Here is a 20,531-nt window from a genome sequence, read left to right on the forward strand (position 1 = left end):
TGACGAAATATCTTACGTGCTTTGTATATACAACTTTTAGGAATGTTTCTCGTCTTTTATGCCTCAATTACAAGTCATTGGTGTACTTTTTGTATATGGTGTGCTTCCTAGCACAGTTGAAACGTTTTTCTTATTTCCGTTTATACTTTATGCCGTGTCCGTGTGCTTTTCAATAATATATGTATATATGCAAGTTTTCGTTTTCCTGTAAGCTGTGATGGAGCTTGAACTATATGTGGAGGCAGTATTTTTCAATGTGTGCATCTTGTCAGTGTATAAGTTCACTTATAGCTGCTGGCATTTGTGTTTTATTGAGATGTCAAATATCACAGTGTATTTTCGTTTTGTTTACCTGGAGTTTACCTGGAGAGAGTTTCGGGGGTCAACGCCCCCGCGGCCCGGTCTGTGACCAGGCCTCCTGGTGGATCAGCGCCTGATCAACCAGGCTGTTGCTGCTGGCTGCACGCAAACCAACGTACGAGCCACAGCCCGGCTGATCAGGAACTGACTTTAGGTGCTTGTCCAGTGCCAGCTTGAAGACTGCCAGGGGTCTGTTGGTAATCCCCCTTATGTGTGCTGGGAGGCAGTTGAACAGTCTCGGTCCCCTGACACTTATTGTATGGTCTCTTAACGTGCTAGTGACACCCCTGCTTTTCATTGGGGGGATGGTGCATCGTCTGCCAAGTCTTTTGCTTTCGTAGTGAGTGATTTTCGTGTGCAAGTTCGGTACTAGTCCCTCTAGGATTTTCCAGGTGTATATAATCATGTATCTCTCCCTCCTGCGTTCCAGGGAATACAGGTTTAGAAACCTCAAGCGCTCCCAGTAATTGAGGTGTTTTATCTCCGTTATGCGCGCCGTGAAAGTTCTCTGTACATTTTCTAGGTCGGCAATTTCACCTGCCTTGAAAGGTGCTGTTAGAGTGCAGCAATATTCCAGCCTAGATAGAACAAGTGACCTGAAGAGTGTCATCATGGGCTTGGCCTCCCTAGTTTTGAAGGTTCTCATTATCCATCCTGTCATTTTTCTAGCAGATGCGATTGATACAATGTTATGGTCCTTGAAGGTGAGATCCTCCGACATAATCACTCCCAGGTCTTTGACGTTGGTGTTTCGCTCTATTTTGTGGCCAGAATTTGTTTTGTACTCTGATGAAGATTTAATTTCCTCATGTTTACCATATCTGAGTAATTGAAATTTCTCATCGTTGAACTTCATATTGTTTTCTGCAGCCCACTGAAAGATTTGGTTGATGTCCGCCTGGAGCCTTGCAGTGTCTGCAATGGAAGACACTGTCATGCAGATTCGGGTGTCATCTGCAAAGGAAGACACGGTGCTGTGGCTGACATCCTTGTCTATGTCGGATATGAGGATGAGGAACAAGATGGGAGCTAGTACTGTGCCTTGTGGAACAGAGCTTTTCACCGTAGCTGCCTCGGACTTTACTCTGTTGACGACTACTCTCTGTGTTCTGTTAGTGAGGAAATTATAGATCCATCGACCAACTTTTCCTGTTATTCCTTTAGCGCGCATTTTGTGCGCTATTACGCCATGGTCACACTTGTCGAAGGCTTTTGCAAAGTCTGTATATATTACATCTGCATTCTTTTTGTCTTCTAGTGCATTTAGGACCTTGTCGTAGTGATCCAGTAGTTGAGACAGACAGGAGCGACCTGTTCTAAACCCATGTTGCCCTGGGTTGTGTAACTGATGGGTTTCTAGATGGGTGGTGATCTTGCTTCTTAGGACCCTTTCAAAGATTTTTATGATATGGGATGTTAGTGCTATTGGTCTGTAGTTCTTTGCTGTTGCTTTACTGCCCCCTTTGTGGAGTGGGGCTATGTCTGTTGTTTTTAGTAACTGAGGGACGACCCCCGTGTCCATGCTCCCTCTCCATAGGATGGAAAAGGCTCGTGATAGGGGCTTCTTGCAGTTCTTGATGAACACAGAGTTCCATGAGTCTGGCCCTGGGGCAGAGTGCATGGGCATGTCATTTATCGCCTGTTCGAAGTCATTTGGCGTCAGGATAACATCGGATAGGCTTGTGTTAATCAAATTTTGTGGCTCTCTCATAAAAAATTCATTTTGATCTTCGACTCTCAGTCTGGTTTGCGGCTTGCTAAAAACTGAGTCATATTGGGACTTGAGTAGCTCACTCATTTCCTTGCTGTCATCTGTGTAGGACCCATCTTGTTTAAGTAGGGGCCCAATACTGGACGTTGTTCTCGATTTTGATTTGGCATAGGAGAAGAAATACTTTGGGTTTCTTTCGATTTCATTTATGGCTTTTAGTTCTTCCCGCGATTCCTGACTCCTAAAGGATTCTTTTAGCTTAAGTTCGATGCTTGCTATTTCTCTGACCAGTGTCTCCCTGCGCATTTCTGATATATTGACCTCTTTTAGCCGCTCTGTTATTCTTTTCCGTCGCCTGTAAAGGGAGCGCCTGTCTCTTTCTATTTTACATCTACTCCTCCTTTTTCTTAGAGGAATAAGCCTTGTGCATACATCGAGTGCCACCGAGTTAATCTGTTCTAGGCATAAGTTTGGGTCTGTGTTGCTTAGTATATCTTCCCAGCTTATATCGGTTAGGACTTGGTTTACTTGGTCCCACTTTATGTTTTTGTTATTGAAGTTGAATTTGGTGAATGCTCCCTCGTGACTAGTCTCATTTTGTCGGTCTGGGGCTCCACGCATACATGTCTGAACCTCAATTATGTTGTGATCTGAGTATATTGTTTTTGATATGGTGACATTTCTTATCAGATCATCATTGTTAGTGAAGATGAGGTCTAGTGTATTCTCCAGTCTAGTAGGCTCTATTATTTGCTGGTTTAAATTGAATTTTGTGCAGAGATTTAAAAGCTCGTGTGAGTGTGAGTTTTCATCAGAGCTGCCTCCTGGTGTTATTACTGCAACAATATTATTTGCTATATTCCTCCATTTTAGGTGCCTTAAGTTGAAATCCCCCAGGAGCAAGATGTTGGGTGCAGGAGCTGGAAGATTTTCCAGACAGTGGTCAATTTTTAACAGCTGTTCCTGGAATTGCTGGGATGTTGCATCCGGAGGCTTGTAGACTACCACAATGACTAGGTTTTGGTTCTCGACCTTTACTGCTAAAACTTCCACTACGTCATTTGAGGCATTAAGCAGTTCTGTGCAAACAAGTGACTCTGCAATGTACAGGCCAACCCCCCCCTTTTGCCTGTTCACTCTGTCACATCTGTATAGGTTGTAACCTGGGATCCATATTTCGTTGTCCAAGTGATCCTTTATGTGGGTCTCAGTGAAAGCCGCGAACATTGCCTTTGCCTCTGCAAGCAGTCCACGGATGAAAGGTATTTTGTTGTTTATTGCTGGCTTTAGACCCTGTATATTTGCAAAGAAGAATGTTATCGGACTGGTGGTATTGTTGGTACTGGGGGGGGATTTTTTTTCCGGCATTAGTATCTGTATCTGTTGGTTTGGAGTGGAGGCCATCGACTGTGGTTCCACTCCAGGAATGACTGGATTTGGTGTACGATTTCTGCCATTTCCTGCCAGTTTTTTTTCCTTCCTGGCACTAAAAAACCTCTCCCTTTTGAGTGGCTGTGGCTACCCAGGTTTTCCCATGGCCTGGATGTTTTGTATCTTTTTGTCCCCTTTAGATGGTATGCCTGGCAATTTAAGTTATAGCACAGTCTTTCCTGTACTGAAGAGGTACACATTTCAGGGTGAAAAAGCTTACAGGAAGGGAGTTTGCATTTTCCTGTTGTCATATGGGCATGACATTTTCTAGGGTGGTCATAGTTGCATGTCCCATCTGTTTTTCCAGATTTCCCATGCCAGCAGATACCAAGTGCATAGTATGTGCACAGGCTTGGTTTCCGTTTGCCTTGGGTTTCTGTGACTGTATTCCCTGTTGGTGCATGTTTCCCTGTCTTATTCCTATCCTCCTTAGCACCAACAATGGAGCTCCCACCAGTTGTTTTTGGTAATTTATCCTCACTATTGCTATTGGAGTCCTCTTGTTTGCTATTTCCTGCGGTATTTCTGGTTTGCAATATTGGTTTTATCTTATCTTTGACTACACTTGTTTCCCTACTATGGCTCCTGTCCTCTATGAGGTCATTTATATGTATTCCTTCCTGCGTATAATTCCCGACTACCTGGACAAAATCTCCAGCTTCACCATTACTGTCTCCCAGGACAATATCTCCAACTTCACCATTTCTGTCTCCCAGGACAGCACCTCCAGCTTCACCATTACTGTCTCCCAGGACAGCACTATCAGCCCCACATTTACTGACTACCAGGACATCACCTCCAGCCTTACAGTTTGTGACTACATGGCCAGTATCAAGGGCAGTACCATTCAGCCCAGACTTTTTATGTTCCCATCTGTTGTAGAAAGCTTCCAGGTTTTCTATGAAAGCAGCTTTGATGTTATCCTCTTTTAATACCCTTGTGATTTTAGTCCACAGATTTTCCTCATTTGGGCATACCCAAAAACACTTCTCTGTTTTAATACTGCTTGTAGCTAGTTCTGGGATATCTGCACAAGGAGCGTGACACCAATTTCCACAAAAATGACAATTTATCCATGTGGTAGCCCGTTTGTTTGACTGACCACAGACTACACACAGCTTCATAATGATTTGAATGGTTGATTTACTGCAAGTCTACTAGCAACCTCTTGAATATTATATTAATAACCTTAAATGAAGCTCTAGCTATTTGTATTTCTGTCAAATATCACAGTGTATTTTCGTTTTGTTATATTAGATATTTTCATTGTAGTGAATGGTAGCGTCATCCTGATCCACCTTTGAACTGTAATGCCTATTCTTAGTCCATGATAATAACACCGTGGTAGTCGCCCAAATTAACGTATTGTTGTGCACTTTAAGGCACCTGAGTTCTTAGATTAAGTCTTGGATACGTTGTGTGTTGGCAGGCGGAAGCCACACCTAGTAATATGCCAGATGAAGTATCACGTTGTATAATACGTGATTGCTTGTGTATGTGTGTAATTCTGTGTGCTTGTTTTGTCACATTGTTTATTTGTATAGTGTTTATTTTCCTGTGTTTTGACTTTATGATTATTTATATAAGAATCTAGTTAGTGCCTGGTATCTCGTTGACATATTTATTTTATGCACCCATAATTTTTTTTTTTTTTTTTGTACCTGAGTTTTCAATAAAATAAAAAACAATTCTTATTGTATAGGGGTTAATTTTGGGAAGAGCATGTACTTGTTTTTAATTGAGATTGTGATGTAGGTCATTACTCTGATTATATACTGTGAAGGTTGTGAACCTTTGTCATATGTCAGTCACAGTATGTTAACTATACAAATCTGAAAGGTTTATATAATTTACATTTTATATAGTTTATATAGTTATAGTTTATATTGTTTATATTATAGTAATATGTCGTATGGAAAATTTGGTGAATGTATATGGGTAACCTCTTTTATGTCCATTACAATGTATGTTGTGTAGGATTGAGGATCCTACTGTACCCATTTTATATCTTTATTTAATATTAAGCTGTAAAGTGTTTTAAATAAAATATAAAAAAAAAAAATCTCCTGGTGGAAACGTAGGATCTGACCATATCCCTGTTATAATACAACTACAAACTTCTCCATTTAGAATACCTGTAACTCCTAAACCCAATCTTAACACCATAGGATTTGACCCCTTCAGGGCATTTCTGGGTGACGATGAAATTGTCATTGGAAAATCTACCTTCCACTGCAATTGATGATGCAATCAGGTCCCTGCATAATAGAATAATTGAAGCTACTAATGCAACTTGTCAATTAGCTTCCACAAAGATATACCAACAATATAAACCTACTAGGGAAATTAGAGACAAATTAAGAAATTATCAAGCAGAATGTCGAAGGAATCTTCAAACGCGACAACCACCAGTAGCTACACTGCACAGATTAAGGCAAGAATTAATTAACATGATTAGTCATCACAAACGGGACTTATGGAAATTGCTAGTTCAAGGTAATCAGTATAAACGTGAACCAGCAACTTTTAGGGGCAAAGCACAAGGCTCCTAACTACCTAGTTCATACCTTCACTGATGAGGATGATGAAGATGTTGAAATTAAACTTGACGATCCACAGGACCAGGCTAATTTGATGGGTGATGTATGGGAGAAAATTCTCTCCCACAATAACAGTCGTCAATTTAACAATAATCATTATCAGTTGGTAAATGAATGGAGAGATGAGAACTTGGATGATCTACAACCACTGCCTTCCATTGATACTTCAACTCTTGAAGATACCCACCCGCTTACTAGACTTATTACATTACTAGAGATGAGTCAGGTTATTGGAAGAATGAGAAATAGAGCCCCTGGTCTCTCTGGAATAACAATGAAACAAATAAAGTTCCTTCCCAGAAATTGTAAACAGTCTTTGGTAAATATCTTTAATGCCATCTTGGCCTCAGGACATTTTCCAGTTGTTTTTAAGACTGCTAGGATGATCTTTCTTGGTAAGCCCAATAAAGACATCCACCAACCTGGGAACTATAGACCTATATTTTTACTTGAAGTCACTGGAAAAGTTCTTGAGAAAGTCATTTCCAACAGATTGAACTACTATATGGAGTTTAATCACTTTTTTACTGAAAAACAATTTGGCTTTAGAACACATAGAGGTACCAATCACTGTAGCAAGTCTAAAACATCAGGGCAATCTTGCCTTAATTGCCACCAGAGATGTTCATAAAGCTTTTGATAGCTTATGGCAGGATGGCCTTATATACAAACTCATTGACCTACCAGACCATAACTGGACTTTTCTCAGAGTAATATATAATTTCTTAACTCAAAGAAAAATCATTCCCACCTTTCATGGCAGGTCGACAGAGCCTTTTATACCGACAGCTGGTGTCCCACAAGGTTCTTGTCTCAGTCCAATTCTGTTCAACATTTATGTGAATGACCTTCCTCAACCAGAGTTTAATGATACAATTGTGACAGTTTGCAGATGATGTTATTCATGTCGTCTCATCAACTCCGGTAACAGGAAAATACAAGTATGAGAGAGTCATAGAAAAAATTAATATTGAACTTCGTCGAACATCTAATTGGGAAAAGAAATGGAGAATTACGACTAATCCTGACAAGGTCCTTGTTAGCACGATAGGATGTTTTGCATCAACAATTGAAGATAAAGGGGGTATCTCCATCAGAGGTACACCTGTAGCCATTAGAAACCCTAACAAGATTTTGGGATATGAAATAAACAGGCTGCTCCACTCAACATCTCATGTAATTAAAAAGATCAACATAGCCAAAGCCGGTCTTAGCAGTCTCTTTCGATTCAATCAAGCCCCTCAACATGTCAAAAAACATCTGTATAAAATGATAATAAGACCTATACTCGGATACCCTTGTGTCCCAATGTCATTAACAACAAAGACCAACATGCTACGGTTACAAAGGGTCCAGAATAGAGCTCTTCGCTTCATTACCTATACCAGGAGGAGAGAGAGAATTAAAATGGCAGATTTACACAGACAAGAAGATATTACTACCATAAATGTACGCCTTGACACCCTAAAAAAGAAACAACTCTATACAATGTAAGAACTATACATGCCAGATAGAGAACATCCTATACAAGTGGTAAATACCACGGATTATATCATCAATACTCCTCCTCACAGGACTCAAAGAATGACTCTCCCACAGAGGGTCCGTCGTTTTATCCATAAAGATGATTACCATCGACCCATGATATTGAGCAACCTCCCTGATGAAGAAGATTGGGTAACACCAGAACCCTTCTATGTATACTGAGAACATCATCGGCCCCAATTAGGGAGACATCTTATATAACAATCTAATGTATAAATTCTGCTATTTACTATGGCTGGACACCACCTGTAAGAAGCCATTGTCACGTAATTCTATAAACTGGCCAGAAAATTATTGCCTTCATTGTCGCATAAATATCCGTTGTTCAATCGCAAAAAAAAAAAAAGCAATTGCAACTTGTATAATTACTACCAATTCAGAGTCATGTACTTATATATCTGTTATATCTATGTGACTCTGATGGGTTAGTATTATACCTCTTAAAGAATATCTTATCATTTCACATACACTTTTTAAATTACACCAAAGTGGTTGGGCCACTTACCTTTTATATCCTACCTCTCTCCCCCCTCCCACCCTTTTCCAAAATTTCTATCCTTACCCATCCTTCTTCCTTACCCATCTTACCAAAGCTCTGGTCATCAGAAGAAGAACGTATAGAAAAAGGATGACTAAATTGATTTTCTTATGGGTGGTTCTCCCCTCAAGGAAGGTTCCTTGATGTTGGTGAGGGGCTCTTGATTTAGGGAATTGGATCTGTGTTCCAGTTCCCCAAATTAAGCCTGAATGCCTTCCACATCCCCCCCCCCTCAGGCGCTGTATAATCCTCCGGGTTTAGCGCTTCCCCTTTGATAATAATAATAATAATATGGGTGGTTCTGTATGTTTAGTTACGAGAGTGGGTTCACGGAAGGTGTGTGTGTACTTGTCTGTGTGTGGTTGCAGGGGTCGATTCATAGCTCATGGCCCAGCCTCTTTGCTAGTCGCTACTAGATGTGTGTGTGTCATAATAGTTGGTCGCTCTAGTAGAGCAACCAGGCGGGGCCAGGAGCTGTGACTCGATCCCTGCAACCACAAATGCATGAATACAAAGAGGCAAGTATGCTGAATGAAAGTATTCAAGCAGTGTGACGTGAACAGCAACAGTTATAACTACGCTGCCTCACCATACAGTAATCCCCGGTAATACAGACTCTAGTATACCTCGTGTGATAAGATAAGATTTCGTTCGGATTTTTAACCCCGGAGGGTTAGCCACCCAGGATAACCCAAGAAAGTCAGTGCGTCATCGAGGACTGTCTAACTTATTTCCATTGGGGTCCTTAATCTTGTCCCCCAGGATGCGACCCACACCAGTCGACTAACACCCAGGTACCTATTTGCTGCTAGGTGAACAGGACAATAGGTGTAAGGAAACGTGTCGAAATGTTTCCACCCGCCGGGAATCGAACCCGGGCCCTCCGTATGTGAAGCGGAAGCTTTAGCCACCAGGCCACCGGGCCACCTGTGTGTGTGTGTGTGTGTGTCTCAACTATATCAAACCAGGAACCACTTTATCGAGACAAAATTACATAACATTACATAAGAATCCCAATTTTTTATGTTCAGTTTTACAATGTGTTAGTCTGAAATCAGCACGATATATACACAGATGTATATTTCTCTGTGTACATAGTCTGAGACTTCACAATAATCCTCCCCTCAGGGAAGGTTCCTTGATGTTGGTGAGGGGCTCTTGATTTAGGGAATTGGATCTGTGCTCCAGTTCCCCGAATTAAGCCTGAATGCCTTCCACATCCCCCCCCTCCGGGCACTGTATAATCCTACGGGTTTAGCGCTTCCCCCTTGATTATAATAATTCACAATAATCCTGTTTTAGGGATTATATTCTTGAAGACAGATCAATAAAAAATATACACGAGACAGTACATTTTACAACTAATAAAATTATAAAATATTATTATTAGCCCTTGTGATTTAGCGCTTTTTTATTATAATTATTATTAATAATTTCCCCCCACAAAAAAATGAAAAAACTGTGTACATTATAATCAAGGGGAAGCGCCAAACCTGTAGGAGCATACAGCGCCCGTGGGGGGGAGGATATATGGCAGGTATTCAGGTTTAATTCAGGGGCTCTGGTGGCCTGGTGGTTAACGCTCTCGCTTCACACGGTGAGGGCCTGGGTTCGATTCCCAGCCAGAGTAGAAACATTGGACGTGTTTCTTTGCACCTGTTGTCTATGTTCCCCATCAGTAAAATGGGTACCTGGGTGTTAGTCGACTGGTGTGGGTCGCATCCTGGGACACTGACCTAAGGAGGCCTGGTCACAGACCGGGCCGCGGGGGCGTTGACCCCCGGAACTCTCTCCAGGTAAACAGATCCACTTCCCTAGATCAAGAACCCCTCACCAGCATCAAGGAACCTCCCTTGAGGACTAAATGTACAGCATTTCGGGGAGAAGACTGAAGTCTGGACACCACCATAACTCAGCTTCAGTAACTACACTGGAAATTTTTAAAAAGATGGACTAGTAAGCTAGTGGAAGGTCTCGGTCAGATGACCAAAACTCCAGTGTCGGGGATCATCATATGACTGAGACCCGCGTCAGGAAACACTTGTCCTGTTTCCTGACGAACCTTACCTAAACTACCCCTCAAGGAAGGCTCCTTGATGTTGGTGAGGGGCTCTTGATTTAGGGAATTGGATCTGTGCTCCAGTTCCCCGAATTAAGCCTGAATGCCTTCCACATCCCCCCCCCCCCCAGGCGCTGTATAATCCTCCGGGTTTAGCGCTTCCCCCTTGATTATAATAATAATAATTACCTAAACTAACAATAGAAGTCAAGTTGGGGTGATCCATGATCAGGCATCGAGGTGGATTAGGGCCTGATCAACCAGGTTGTTACTGCTGGCCGCACGCAAACCAACGCCCGGCTGATCAGGTACTGACTTTAGGTGTCTGTCCAGCTCCCTCTTGAAGACAGCCAGGGGACTATTGGTAATCCTGCATTATGTATGCTGGGAGGCAGTTGAACAGTCTTGGGCCCCTGACAATTATTGTTTTGCCTCTTAGCTTACTCATGGCTCCCATACTTTTCAATGTAGGGGATGTTGCATCTCCTGCCGAGTCTTGCTGTTGTAGGGAATTATTTCAGTGCGCAGATTTGGGACTAGTCCCTCTAGTCCAAGTGCATATTATCATGTATCTTTCTCCCCTGCATTCACTTTCCTGTCTTTCCTTCAACTGTTCATCTTTCAGAGGAAAAAATCTTATTTTAAGGCGTCCAGGTCCTCAATAACACATTGTATCAATCGCATCTGCTAGAAAAATGACAGGATGGATAATGAGAACCTTCAAAACTAGGGAGGCCAAGCCCATGATGACACTCTTCAGGTCACTTTTTCTATCTAGGCTGGAATATTGCTGCACTCTAACAGCACCTTTCAAGGCAGGTGAAATTGCCGACCTAGAAAATGTACAGAGAACTTTCACGGCGCGCATAACGGAGATAAAACACCTCAATTACTGGGACCGCTTGAGGTTTCTAAACCTGTATTCCCTGGAACGCAGGAGGGAGAGATACATGATTATATACACCTGGAAAATCCTAGAGGGACTAGTACCGAACTTGCACACGAAAATCACTCACTACGAAAGCAAAAGACTTGGCAGACGATGCACCATCCCCCCAATGAAAAGCAGGGGTGTCACTAGCACGTTAAGAGACCATACAATAAGTGTCAGGGGCCCGAGACTGTTCAACTGCCTCCCAGCACACATAAGGGGGATTACCAACAGACCCCTGGCAGTCTTCAAGCTGGCACTGGACAAGCACCTAAAGTCAGTTCCTGATCAGCCGGGCTGTGGCTCGTACGTTGGTTTGCGTGCAGCCAGCAGCAACAGCCTGGTTGATCAGGCGCTGATCCACCAGGAGGCCTGGTCACAGACCGGGCCGCGGGGGCGTTGACCCCCGAAACTCTCTCCAGGTAAACTCCAGGTATGAACCCCAGCTGTCTAAGGGGCTCAGGAAAAGCACTTTTCAACCCCTTCTCCCGTCCGTTTTCTTTATTTTTTTGGATCGTGAGTCGAATGGTCTCTTGGTTCCCTTTCCGTACCACCTACGCTTGCATTGCGTAATGAGGCTGCTGGCTCACCTGTCATACAAGTTATGTACGTTGCATCATGGGAGAAATGCGCGACAGAGCGCCCCGCCTCCACTCATCCCATCAGGCCCCTGACGCCCGTCCGGCCAAACGATACGCTGAGTGACTTCGAAAGTCGATATAAAAGCCGAATACCGCTTCGTCCTTGCAGTTGCTCCCTCAGGTCCTCCAGGGCAACAGCAGAGGCAGAAATCATAGCTCTAACCACACAGCAGACTTTCCCCACAGCAGCAGAGATTAAAAAATAACAAGCAAGGATTGTGAGAAGCAACGCCCAAGTGACTCTGAGTTCCACGTTTTAATACATTGTTCTCCAGCGTGTGGTAATTACCACAAACTACATAATGTCTCAGGCGTTGCTTAAGGTAAGTCTTCAGACTGACTTCCCTTGTATTAACGGGGAAGATGTACAGTGAAAGACGTCGATAGTAACAATAGACGGAAAAATAAGATACAAATGCAATATAATGCGAGCCTTAATTGACAACGTTTCGCCCACACAGTGGGATTTATCAAGTCACAAATGTTTGTGAGTTGATAAAGCGGAAACATCGTCAATAAAAGACGTTTCAATGGAACTTAGACCGAAACGTCAATAAATGACGAAACGTCGTTATAGGTTTCATTCTCCCGGGTTATATATTGTTCCAGTCTCTGTTGTTTTTATTTTCTGTATGATTTTATATATGTTTACTGCTTTGTTAAAGAAATCACATTGTTAATTCTGAAAACATAAACTGACGAGCAAAACATTTACAAATATTGATGTTTCTGAACACAACTTGACTCTATAAGAGGTTACGTAACTTACCTAAGTCAGGAAACAGGACAAGTGTTTCCTGACGTGGGTCTTGGTCATGTGATAACCCGAAGCTGGAGCTTTCGGTCATCTGACCGAGGCCTTCCACTGGCTTACCATTCCACCCCTTTAAAAATTATAGTTACAATTATTTTCTCTTTTTTTTTATGAGATTATGTAGACTAATTACGTTGTAGGTACGAGCGCTGGTGACGGTGGTGACCTCTGAAGCTGTGTTGGTAACATTAGCCCAGCTGGTGACTTTGGCACAGCTGGTGACCCTGGCGCAGATGGTGACTTTTGCTCTGCTGACAACAGCACAGTCTCTCCAGATAACACCGTCCTTCGGGTATGTTAAACTGCTGTTTAGACAGTGTTGAAAATGGAATAAAATGACTCGGGAAATCGTAATGACACAACAGTAAACAAACCATAACACGGGCGGGGAGTGTGTGTTATACAACACTTACACTTGTATCTAATTAACATAATATACGATTTATGCACAAATAACCAGCACATAGAATAGAGGAGTTTACGACGACGTTCCGGTCCGACTTGGACCATTTACAAAGTGCCTTTGTAAATGGTCTAAGTCGGACCGGAACGTCGTCGTAAACTCCTTTATGTGTGTTATTTGTGTATTGTTCCAGTCACGGTATTGTGCCTGTTTTTTTTTTTTTTGTTATATACGATTTATGGCAACGTTTTGGAGATGAGGGTTCACCCACCAGGGATTGTATCAATTCTCACTAGGACGTTTCGTCTCTGGTGGTCGAAATGTCCTCCCAGAAACGTGCCACAACCCTCATAAACAACAAAAGTCACAATATCTTCACTGGAACAATACACAAATAGTATTAATGTTGGTAGAATTACCGACAATATGTTAAGTAAAAGTACACAAGTACAACTAATGTGACATTTGTGGCAACGTTTCGCTCTGCAGGACCTTTAAGCCGTTTTTATGCTGCCCAAGCAATAGCTTTAATAACCATACCACGGGTGAGGTTAGAACCCGCGATCCGAGTGTCTCAAAACTCCAGACCGTCGTGGGTTCTAAACCCCACCCATGGTATGGTTTGTTTGCAATTGTGTAATTACTATTTCGTGAGTTATGTTGATTACTACTACTACTACTTACTACTACTACACCTCAATCTAAGCCTATATATACCCTCTGTGTCCATGTATTGTTTGTAAGGGCTTGACAAAGTTCCTGGAGAGCGAAACATTGCCACAATAAAATGTCACATTAGTTGCACTTGTGGGTGATTCTAGCAACATTAATGCAACACTTGTGTTTCCTGACAGACCTAACCTAACTCTGGTACTCTCACTTACAGTACCAGCGGAGGTATCACCTTCCCTCTGTTCTCACCTTCCTTGTTGTACGACCAGAAGTCAGCAGCTTCGTCCACAGCTATGGAAGTGGCCGTGCCTGCACCAGACCAGGTATTTCCTTTCACCTTTCCACGTCCCTCTGTGATCAGTAGGACACATGTGCAACAGTTGGGTATCTTTATTCCTAAAGGTTTCGCCTACACAGTAGGCTTCGTCAGTCGAGTACAGAAGAACAAGTAGATGGAAATAAGTGGAAATAAGTCACTGACTTTTTTGGGTTATCCCAGGTTCTCTACACATATGCTGCTATGTATGATAATTCTATGTAATTGTATTTGTGTATACCTGAATAAACTTACTTAAGGTGATGTAATGAGTCCATTGCCTTCGAAAACTTACTTTTTGAGGTGGTATTTATCCATCTATACATCAAGAGTTCTATCTCGTAGTGTATATAGACCGAAAGGTGTTTATTTCTGTGTATACACCGAGAGGAGTGTATGTGTACTGTTTGAATCCCTGCCTTAGGGATTTATCTCACTCTGGCGTTTAGGCGAATTTATTTATTTATTTATTTTGTCTTTGCAAACAGTACATTGAGATTTTATATTTACAATAGTGGGTTGCAATGCAAAGACAGCCTCTATTATGCCTTGTGCGGACGATACATTATCTCAAGCTAATCAAGTCAGAGTACGCTAAGTGACTCACAGGATCGTGATAACACGATTCCAAGCAAATCACAGAACGGGTGAGGTTTGAACCATGGTAACCGAGACCTAAAACTGGATTGTGAGTTTTAGGATTCACTTGCCACTGGTTCGATCCTCACCCGTTCTGTAGTTGATTCGTGAACACAACACTTGTAGCCACAGTGAGACTATGATTGATGCATGGCCTGAACATTGGTAGCCACACTGACAGAAGAATCACAACCCTGACAACTAAGTGTAAAAATCAGTACTTAGGAAGATGGGTTGTGGGTTGGTCACATCGTCCAGTCTTCACCTCTGTTTCTTGTACTCAATGAATTACTCTTTCTTAAAGAATGATAAATGAACTAAATTTAGATAAGCCAGACACATGTGCAACACTTGGGTATCTTCATTGTCGAAAAGTTTCGCCTGCCCAGCAGGCTTCTTCAGTCGTTTCGAAAACAAAGGTACCCAGGTGTTGCAAATGTGGCTTATTCATCTACCTGTCAGTATTGTATACCATTAATGTAAGTAGTTTGTCTGTCAGCATCACTGACAGCTAGAGAAAGTGAAGCTGACAGCTTGATAGTGATGTCGACAGTTTTATAGTGATGTTGACAGTTCGATAGTGATGTCGACAGCTTGATAGTGATGTCGACAGTTTTATAGTGATGTTGACAGTTCGATAGTGATGTCGACAGCTTGATAGTGATGTCGACAGTTTGATAGTGATGTCGACAGTTTGATAGTGATCGTATCTGACTAGTGTTATCCCCGTAGGCTCGGCGGCGTTCATCTTACCGTTCAGCAGATACCGGTCAGGTGAGTGTAATACTCATTTGTATCTTTAGAAGAAAGGTATACAGTACTGACACCTGGGTATTGTTTTATGTGAAGACGATTCGCCAATCAGTGGCTTTATCAGTTCAATACAGAGATGGTGTGGGTAAGTGGAAGATGAGGTGATCAGTCCCTCAGCCTTGTAGAACTGTACACGGACAGGGGAAGATGAGGTAATCAGTCCCTGAGCCTTGTAGAACTGTACACGGACAGAGGAAGATGAGGTAATCAGTCCCTGAGCCTTGTAGAACTGTACACGGACAGGGGAAGATGAGGTAATCAGTCCCTGAGCCTTGTAGAACTGTACACGTACAGGGGAAGATGAGGTAATCAGTCCCTGAGCCTTGTAGAACTGTACACGGACAGGGGAAGATGAGGTAATCAGTCCCTGAGCCTTGTAGAACTGTACACGGACAGGGGAAGATGAGGTAATCAGTCCCTGAACCTTGTAGAACTGTACACGGACAGGGGAAGATGAGGTAATCAGTCCCTGAGCCTTGTAGAACTGTACACGGACAGGGGAAGATGAGGTAATCAGTCCCTGAGCCTTGTAGAACTGTACACGGACAGAGGAAGATGAGGTAATCAGTCCCTGAGCCTTGTAGAACTGTACACGGACAGGGGAAGATGAGGTAATCAGTCCCTGAGCCTTGTAGAACTGTACACGGACAGGGGAAGATGAGGTAATCAGTCCCTGAGCCTTGTAGAACTGTACACGGACAGAGGAAGATGAGGTAATCAGTCCCTGAGCCTTGTAGAACTGTACACGGACAGAGGAAGATGAGGTAATCAGTCCCTCAGCCTTGTAGAACTGTACTATAATATGCTCTGGTATCTTATAAAATGCTCTGGTATCTTATAAAATGCTCTGGTATCTTATAAAATGCTCTGGTATCTTATAAAATGATCTGGTATCTTATAAAATGCTCTGGTATCTTATAATATGCTCTGGTGTCTTATAAAATGCTCTGGTATCTTATAAAATGCTCTGGTATCTTATAAAATGATCTGGTATCTTATAAAATGATCTGGTATCTTATAATATGCTCTGGTATCTTATAAAATGCTCTGGTATCTTATAAAATGCTCTGGTATCTTATAAAATGCTCTGGTATCTTATAAAATGCTCTGGTATCTTATAATATGCTCTGGTATCTTATAATATGCTCTGGTATCTTATAATATGCTCTGGTATCTTATAATATGCTCTGGTATCTTATAATATGCTCTGGTATCTTAGAAAATGCTCTGGTATCTTATAATATGCTCTGGTATCTTATAATATGCTCTGGTATCTTATAATATGCTCTGGTATGCTTTTAAAGCCGCGATATATTCTTGAGAACTAACAATTTGTATTATACTGTATATACACCGAAAAAGGTATATCTGCTGGTGTATATACACTAAATATGTATATTTTTGTGTAATACACCGAGAAGTACGTCTTTTGGTATATATGCACTGAAGTGTATATCAGTGTATATACAGAATGTGTGTATATCTAGGTGTATATACATCGAGATGTATTACTAGGTGTATCTACACTGAGAAACATATATATCTCCGTTTATATATACAGAAATATGTATATCTTGGTGTATATACACAGAGAAATATGTATACCTTATTTTAGGATCAATTTTTAGTTTCAGTGTACAGTTGAACAAAACTGAACACAGAAATGTATATACCGTATTTAAGGTGTTCAGGGGAAGAACAACTTAACTCGTGAACAATCGGCAAACTTTAAACCTAAAGAACACAATAACAGCTTAGAATTATGATTCAGAATCACCCATTAGCAGCAGGTGATCAGGTCTAAGCTTCATTTTCTTCCCGTAGATCAAGAAAGCTTCAGACTTCAGTGGAATATCTACCGGCTTCAGTCCCATTGAATACCCCGAGTTTATTACCAACTCCACCAAGTTTGACCAAGCTTCCCAGAAAACTTTCTTTGGTAAGTTGTAAGTAATTTGAGTTTCACACTATTGAGGTCGCGTTGAGATACGAGTAAAACTGTATATAAATCACACCACGGACGGGATTGAACTCGCGGCGAGTGAGTCGTAAAACAAATCACACCACGGACGGGATTGAACTCGCGGCGAGTGAGTCGTAAAACACAAGGCCAGTGCGTAAACCTGGTCTGAAGTTTTCACTTTAACGTAGATTCCACACTGCACAGTGTCAACAGTTACAAATTATTTAAAGCCATTTTACACCAAAACCTTATCACCACCTTTAACAACCACCTTTCATTTCTGGTTTACCTGGAGTTTACCTGGAGAGAGTTCCGGGGGTCAACGCCCCCGCGGCCCGGTCTGAGACCAGGCCTCCTGGTGGATCAGAGCCTGATCAACCAGGCTGTTGCTGCTGGCTGCACGCAAACCAACATACGAGCCACAGCCCGGCTGATCCGGAACTGACTTTAGGTGCTTGTCCAGTGCCAGCTTGAAGACTGCCAGGGGTCTGTTGGTAATCCCCCTTATGTGTGCTGGGAGGCAGTTGAACAGTCTCGGGCCCCTGACACTTATTGTATGGTCTCTTAACGTGCTAGTGACACCCCTGCTTTTCATTGGGGGGATGGTGCATCGTCTGCCAAGTCTTTTGCTTTCGTAATGAGTGATTTTCGTGTGCAAGTTCGGTACTAGTCCCTCTAGGATTTTCCAGGTGTATATAATCATGTATCTCTCCCTCCTGCGTTCCAGGGAATACAGGTTTAGGAACCTCAAGCGCTCCCAATAATTGAGGTGTTTTATCTCCGTTATGCGCGCCGTGAAAGTTCTCTGTACATTTTCTAGGTCGGCAATTTCACCTGCCTTGAAAGGTGCTGTTAGTGTGCAGCAATATTCCAGCTAAAGCTCTCGCTTCACACGGTTAGGGTCCGGGTTCGATTCCCGGAGAAAGGGTGGAAACACTGGACGTGTTTCCTTACACCGGTTGTCTATGTTCACCCATTAGTAAAATGGGTACCTGGGTGTTAGTCGACTGGTATGGGTCGCAGCCTGGGACAAAACTGACCTATTATTAATTATTATTAACACACTGGCCGATTCCCACCAAGGCAGGGTGGCCCGAAAAAGAAAAACTTTCACCATCATTTACTCCATCACTGTCTTGCCAGAAGGGTGCTTTACACTACAGTTTTTAAACTGCAACATTAACACCCCTCCTTCAGAGTGCAGGCACTGTACTTCCCATCTCCAGGACTCAAGTCCGGCCTGCCGGTTTCCCTGAACCCCTTCATAAATGTTACTTTGCTCACACTCCAACAGCACGTCAAGTATTAAAAACCGTTTGTCTCCATTCACTCCTATCAAACACGCTCACGCATGCCTGCTGGAAGTCCAAGCCCCTCGCACACAAAACCTCCTTTACCCCCTCCCTCCAACCTTTCCTAGGCCGACCCCTACCCCGCCTTCCTTCCACTACAGACTGGTACACTCTTGAAGTCATTCTGTTTCGCTCCATTCTCTCTACATGTCTGAACCACCTCAACAACCCTTCCTCAGCCCTCTGGACAACAGTTTTGGTAATCCCGCACCTCCTCCTAACTTCCAAACTACGAATTCTCTGCATTATATTCACACCACACACTGCCCTCAGACATGACATCTCCACTGCCTCCAGCCTTCTCCTCGCTGCAACATTCATCACCCATGCTTCACACCCATATAAGAGCGTTGGTAAAACTATACTCTCATACATTCCCCTCTTTGCCTCCAAGGACAAAGTTCTTTGTCTCCACAGACTCCTAAGTGCACCACTCACCCTTTTCCCCTCATCAGTTCTATGATTCACCTCATCTTTCATAGACCCATCCGCTGACACGTCCTAATTTACTCAAAAAGCTCTGCATAACAAGCGGCTTTCTATATAGTAGTATGCCATTGATGTCAGCTATGGTCTGTATACCTTGTACATGTACTGGTAGTAAATAAAGATATGTTGTGTCCCTCATCCTATAGGCACAGAGGAAGAGTCGTCCAGTTACGCCTATCCAGAGACGAGCTCCAGAAACAACAGTAATCGCTTCTTCAACTTCTATTCAGATTCTCAGACCTTTGATGTGAGTATGAGCCCTCACGTTTGTGGTACTCTGGTGGTGTTTATGGTGCTCTGGTGGTGTTTATGGTGCTCTGATGGTGTTTGTGGTGCTCTGATGGTGTTTGTGGTGCTCTGGTGGTGTTTGTTGTTCTCTGCCAATCACTTCTCCCGCCAATACCACAAACATCCACTTCTCTTGTCAACACCATTTACAGCTATTCTCTTCTGTCGTCAACAGCACTAACAGCTTCTCTCTCTTCTCGTCAGTTGGGCATTAGCTTCACTGTGCCGTTCCTCTCCATCCCGACATCGTCACTGATGAACCTTAAGGATAGCTTGGGCTCCACCACCGGCACGGCTCTCAGCTCCCTGATGTCAATCAACTGGCCTTCTGTCATCTCAATAGGTGCAGCTGTGCTGCTGGCTGCCCTCCTCCTGCCACAGCTGGCTTCTCTGCTTACAAACCTGGTCTCGGGATCAACTGAATACAATACCCCGTACACTGGCTCTTATGGACGCAATATTGAAAGAGGTTAGTTAGTTTCCACTTGTCAAAAGGCACTTATTGATAGTCACGTTGATTAAGATCTCTTTGTCAGCATTCAGGCAGCTTCCTAAAAGGGATTAGGTATTATTTCTATTACTGAACATTGACACGTGTCTGTATTATAGGTGGTGTGTTGCCAGTGGCACCTTTCACATCTCTGCTGCACCAGCTGGACGACGCACTCGCCCAGTACGACCTGGATTCAACTTCTTGCATGCAACGCGCAGCCTGCAACTACGTGGCAGAGTCTGAAGCCAGCGTCAAAGAAGGTGATGCTGACTCTATAGAGATGATCGTCTCTGGTATCGCTAGGTGAGTCCTCTTACTTGACGAAGATGCTGGTATTACTAGTCAGGTTAACACCTTAAAAGACTTGTCAGAGTTCAATCCTCCAACATCGTTGCTCTATCCTCCAGTATTATAACTTGCCCATCCTTCGCTATTACTGCTGCTTCCTCTATTATCATCACAACTCTAGCTTC

At 42.8% G+C, this 20,531-nt stretch overlaps 1 protein-coding gene across 5 annotated transcripts in view; it reads left to right on the top strand.

The window, feature by feature from the left end:
• Positions 1 to 20,531, top strand: part of LOC128703157 (uncharacterized) — a 45,118-nt gene that overhangs the window by 19,939 nt on the left and 4,648 nt on the right. For 3 of the 5 annotated variants that reach the window (XM_070103386.1, XM_070103388.1, XM_070103389.1), the window contains 7 exons: positions 12,771 to 12,922; positions 13,920 to 14,028; positions 15,393 to 15,434; positions 17,298 to 17,412; positions 19,424 to 19,524; positions 19,770 to 20,034; positions 20,175 to 20,361. In XM_070103386.1, coding sequence (XP_069959487.1) covers positions 12,771 to 12,922; positions 13,920 to 14,028; positions 15,393 to 15,434; positions 17,298 to 17,412; positions 19,424 to 19,524; positions 19,770 to 20,034; positions 20,175 to 20,361 — 971 coding nt within the window. Of the gene's footprint in view, positions 1 to 11,951; positions 12,140 to 12,770; positions 12,923 to 13,919; positions 14,029 to 15,392; positions 15,435 to 17,297; positions 17,413 to 19,423; positions 19,525 to 19,769; positions 20,035 to 20,174; positions 20,362 to 20,531 lie in introns of those variants that run through there. The other 2 variants (XM_053797730.2, XM_070103387.1) reach the window with 2 other exon arrangements.

The sequence above is a fragment of the Cherax quadricarinatus genome, chromosome 85 (assembly GCF_038502225.1).
Source record: "Cherax quadricarinatus isolate ZL_2023a chromosome 85, ASM3850222v1, whole genome shotgun sequence".
Lineage (NCBI taxonomy): Eukaryota > Metazoa > Arthropoda > Malacostraca > Decapoda > Parastacidae > Cherax > Cherax quadricarinatus.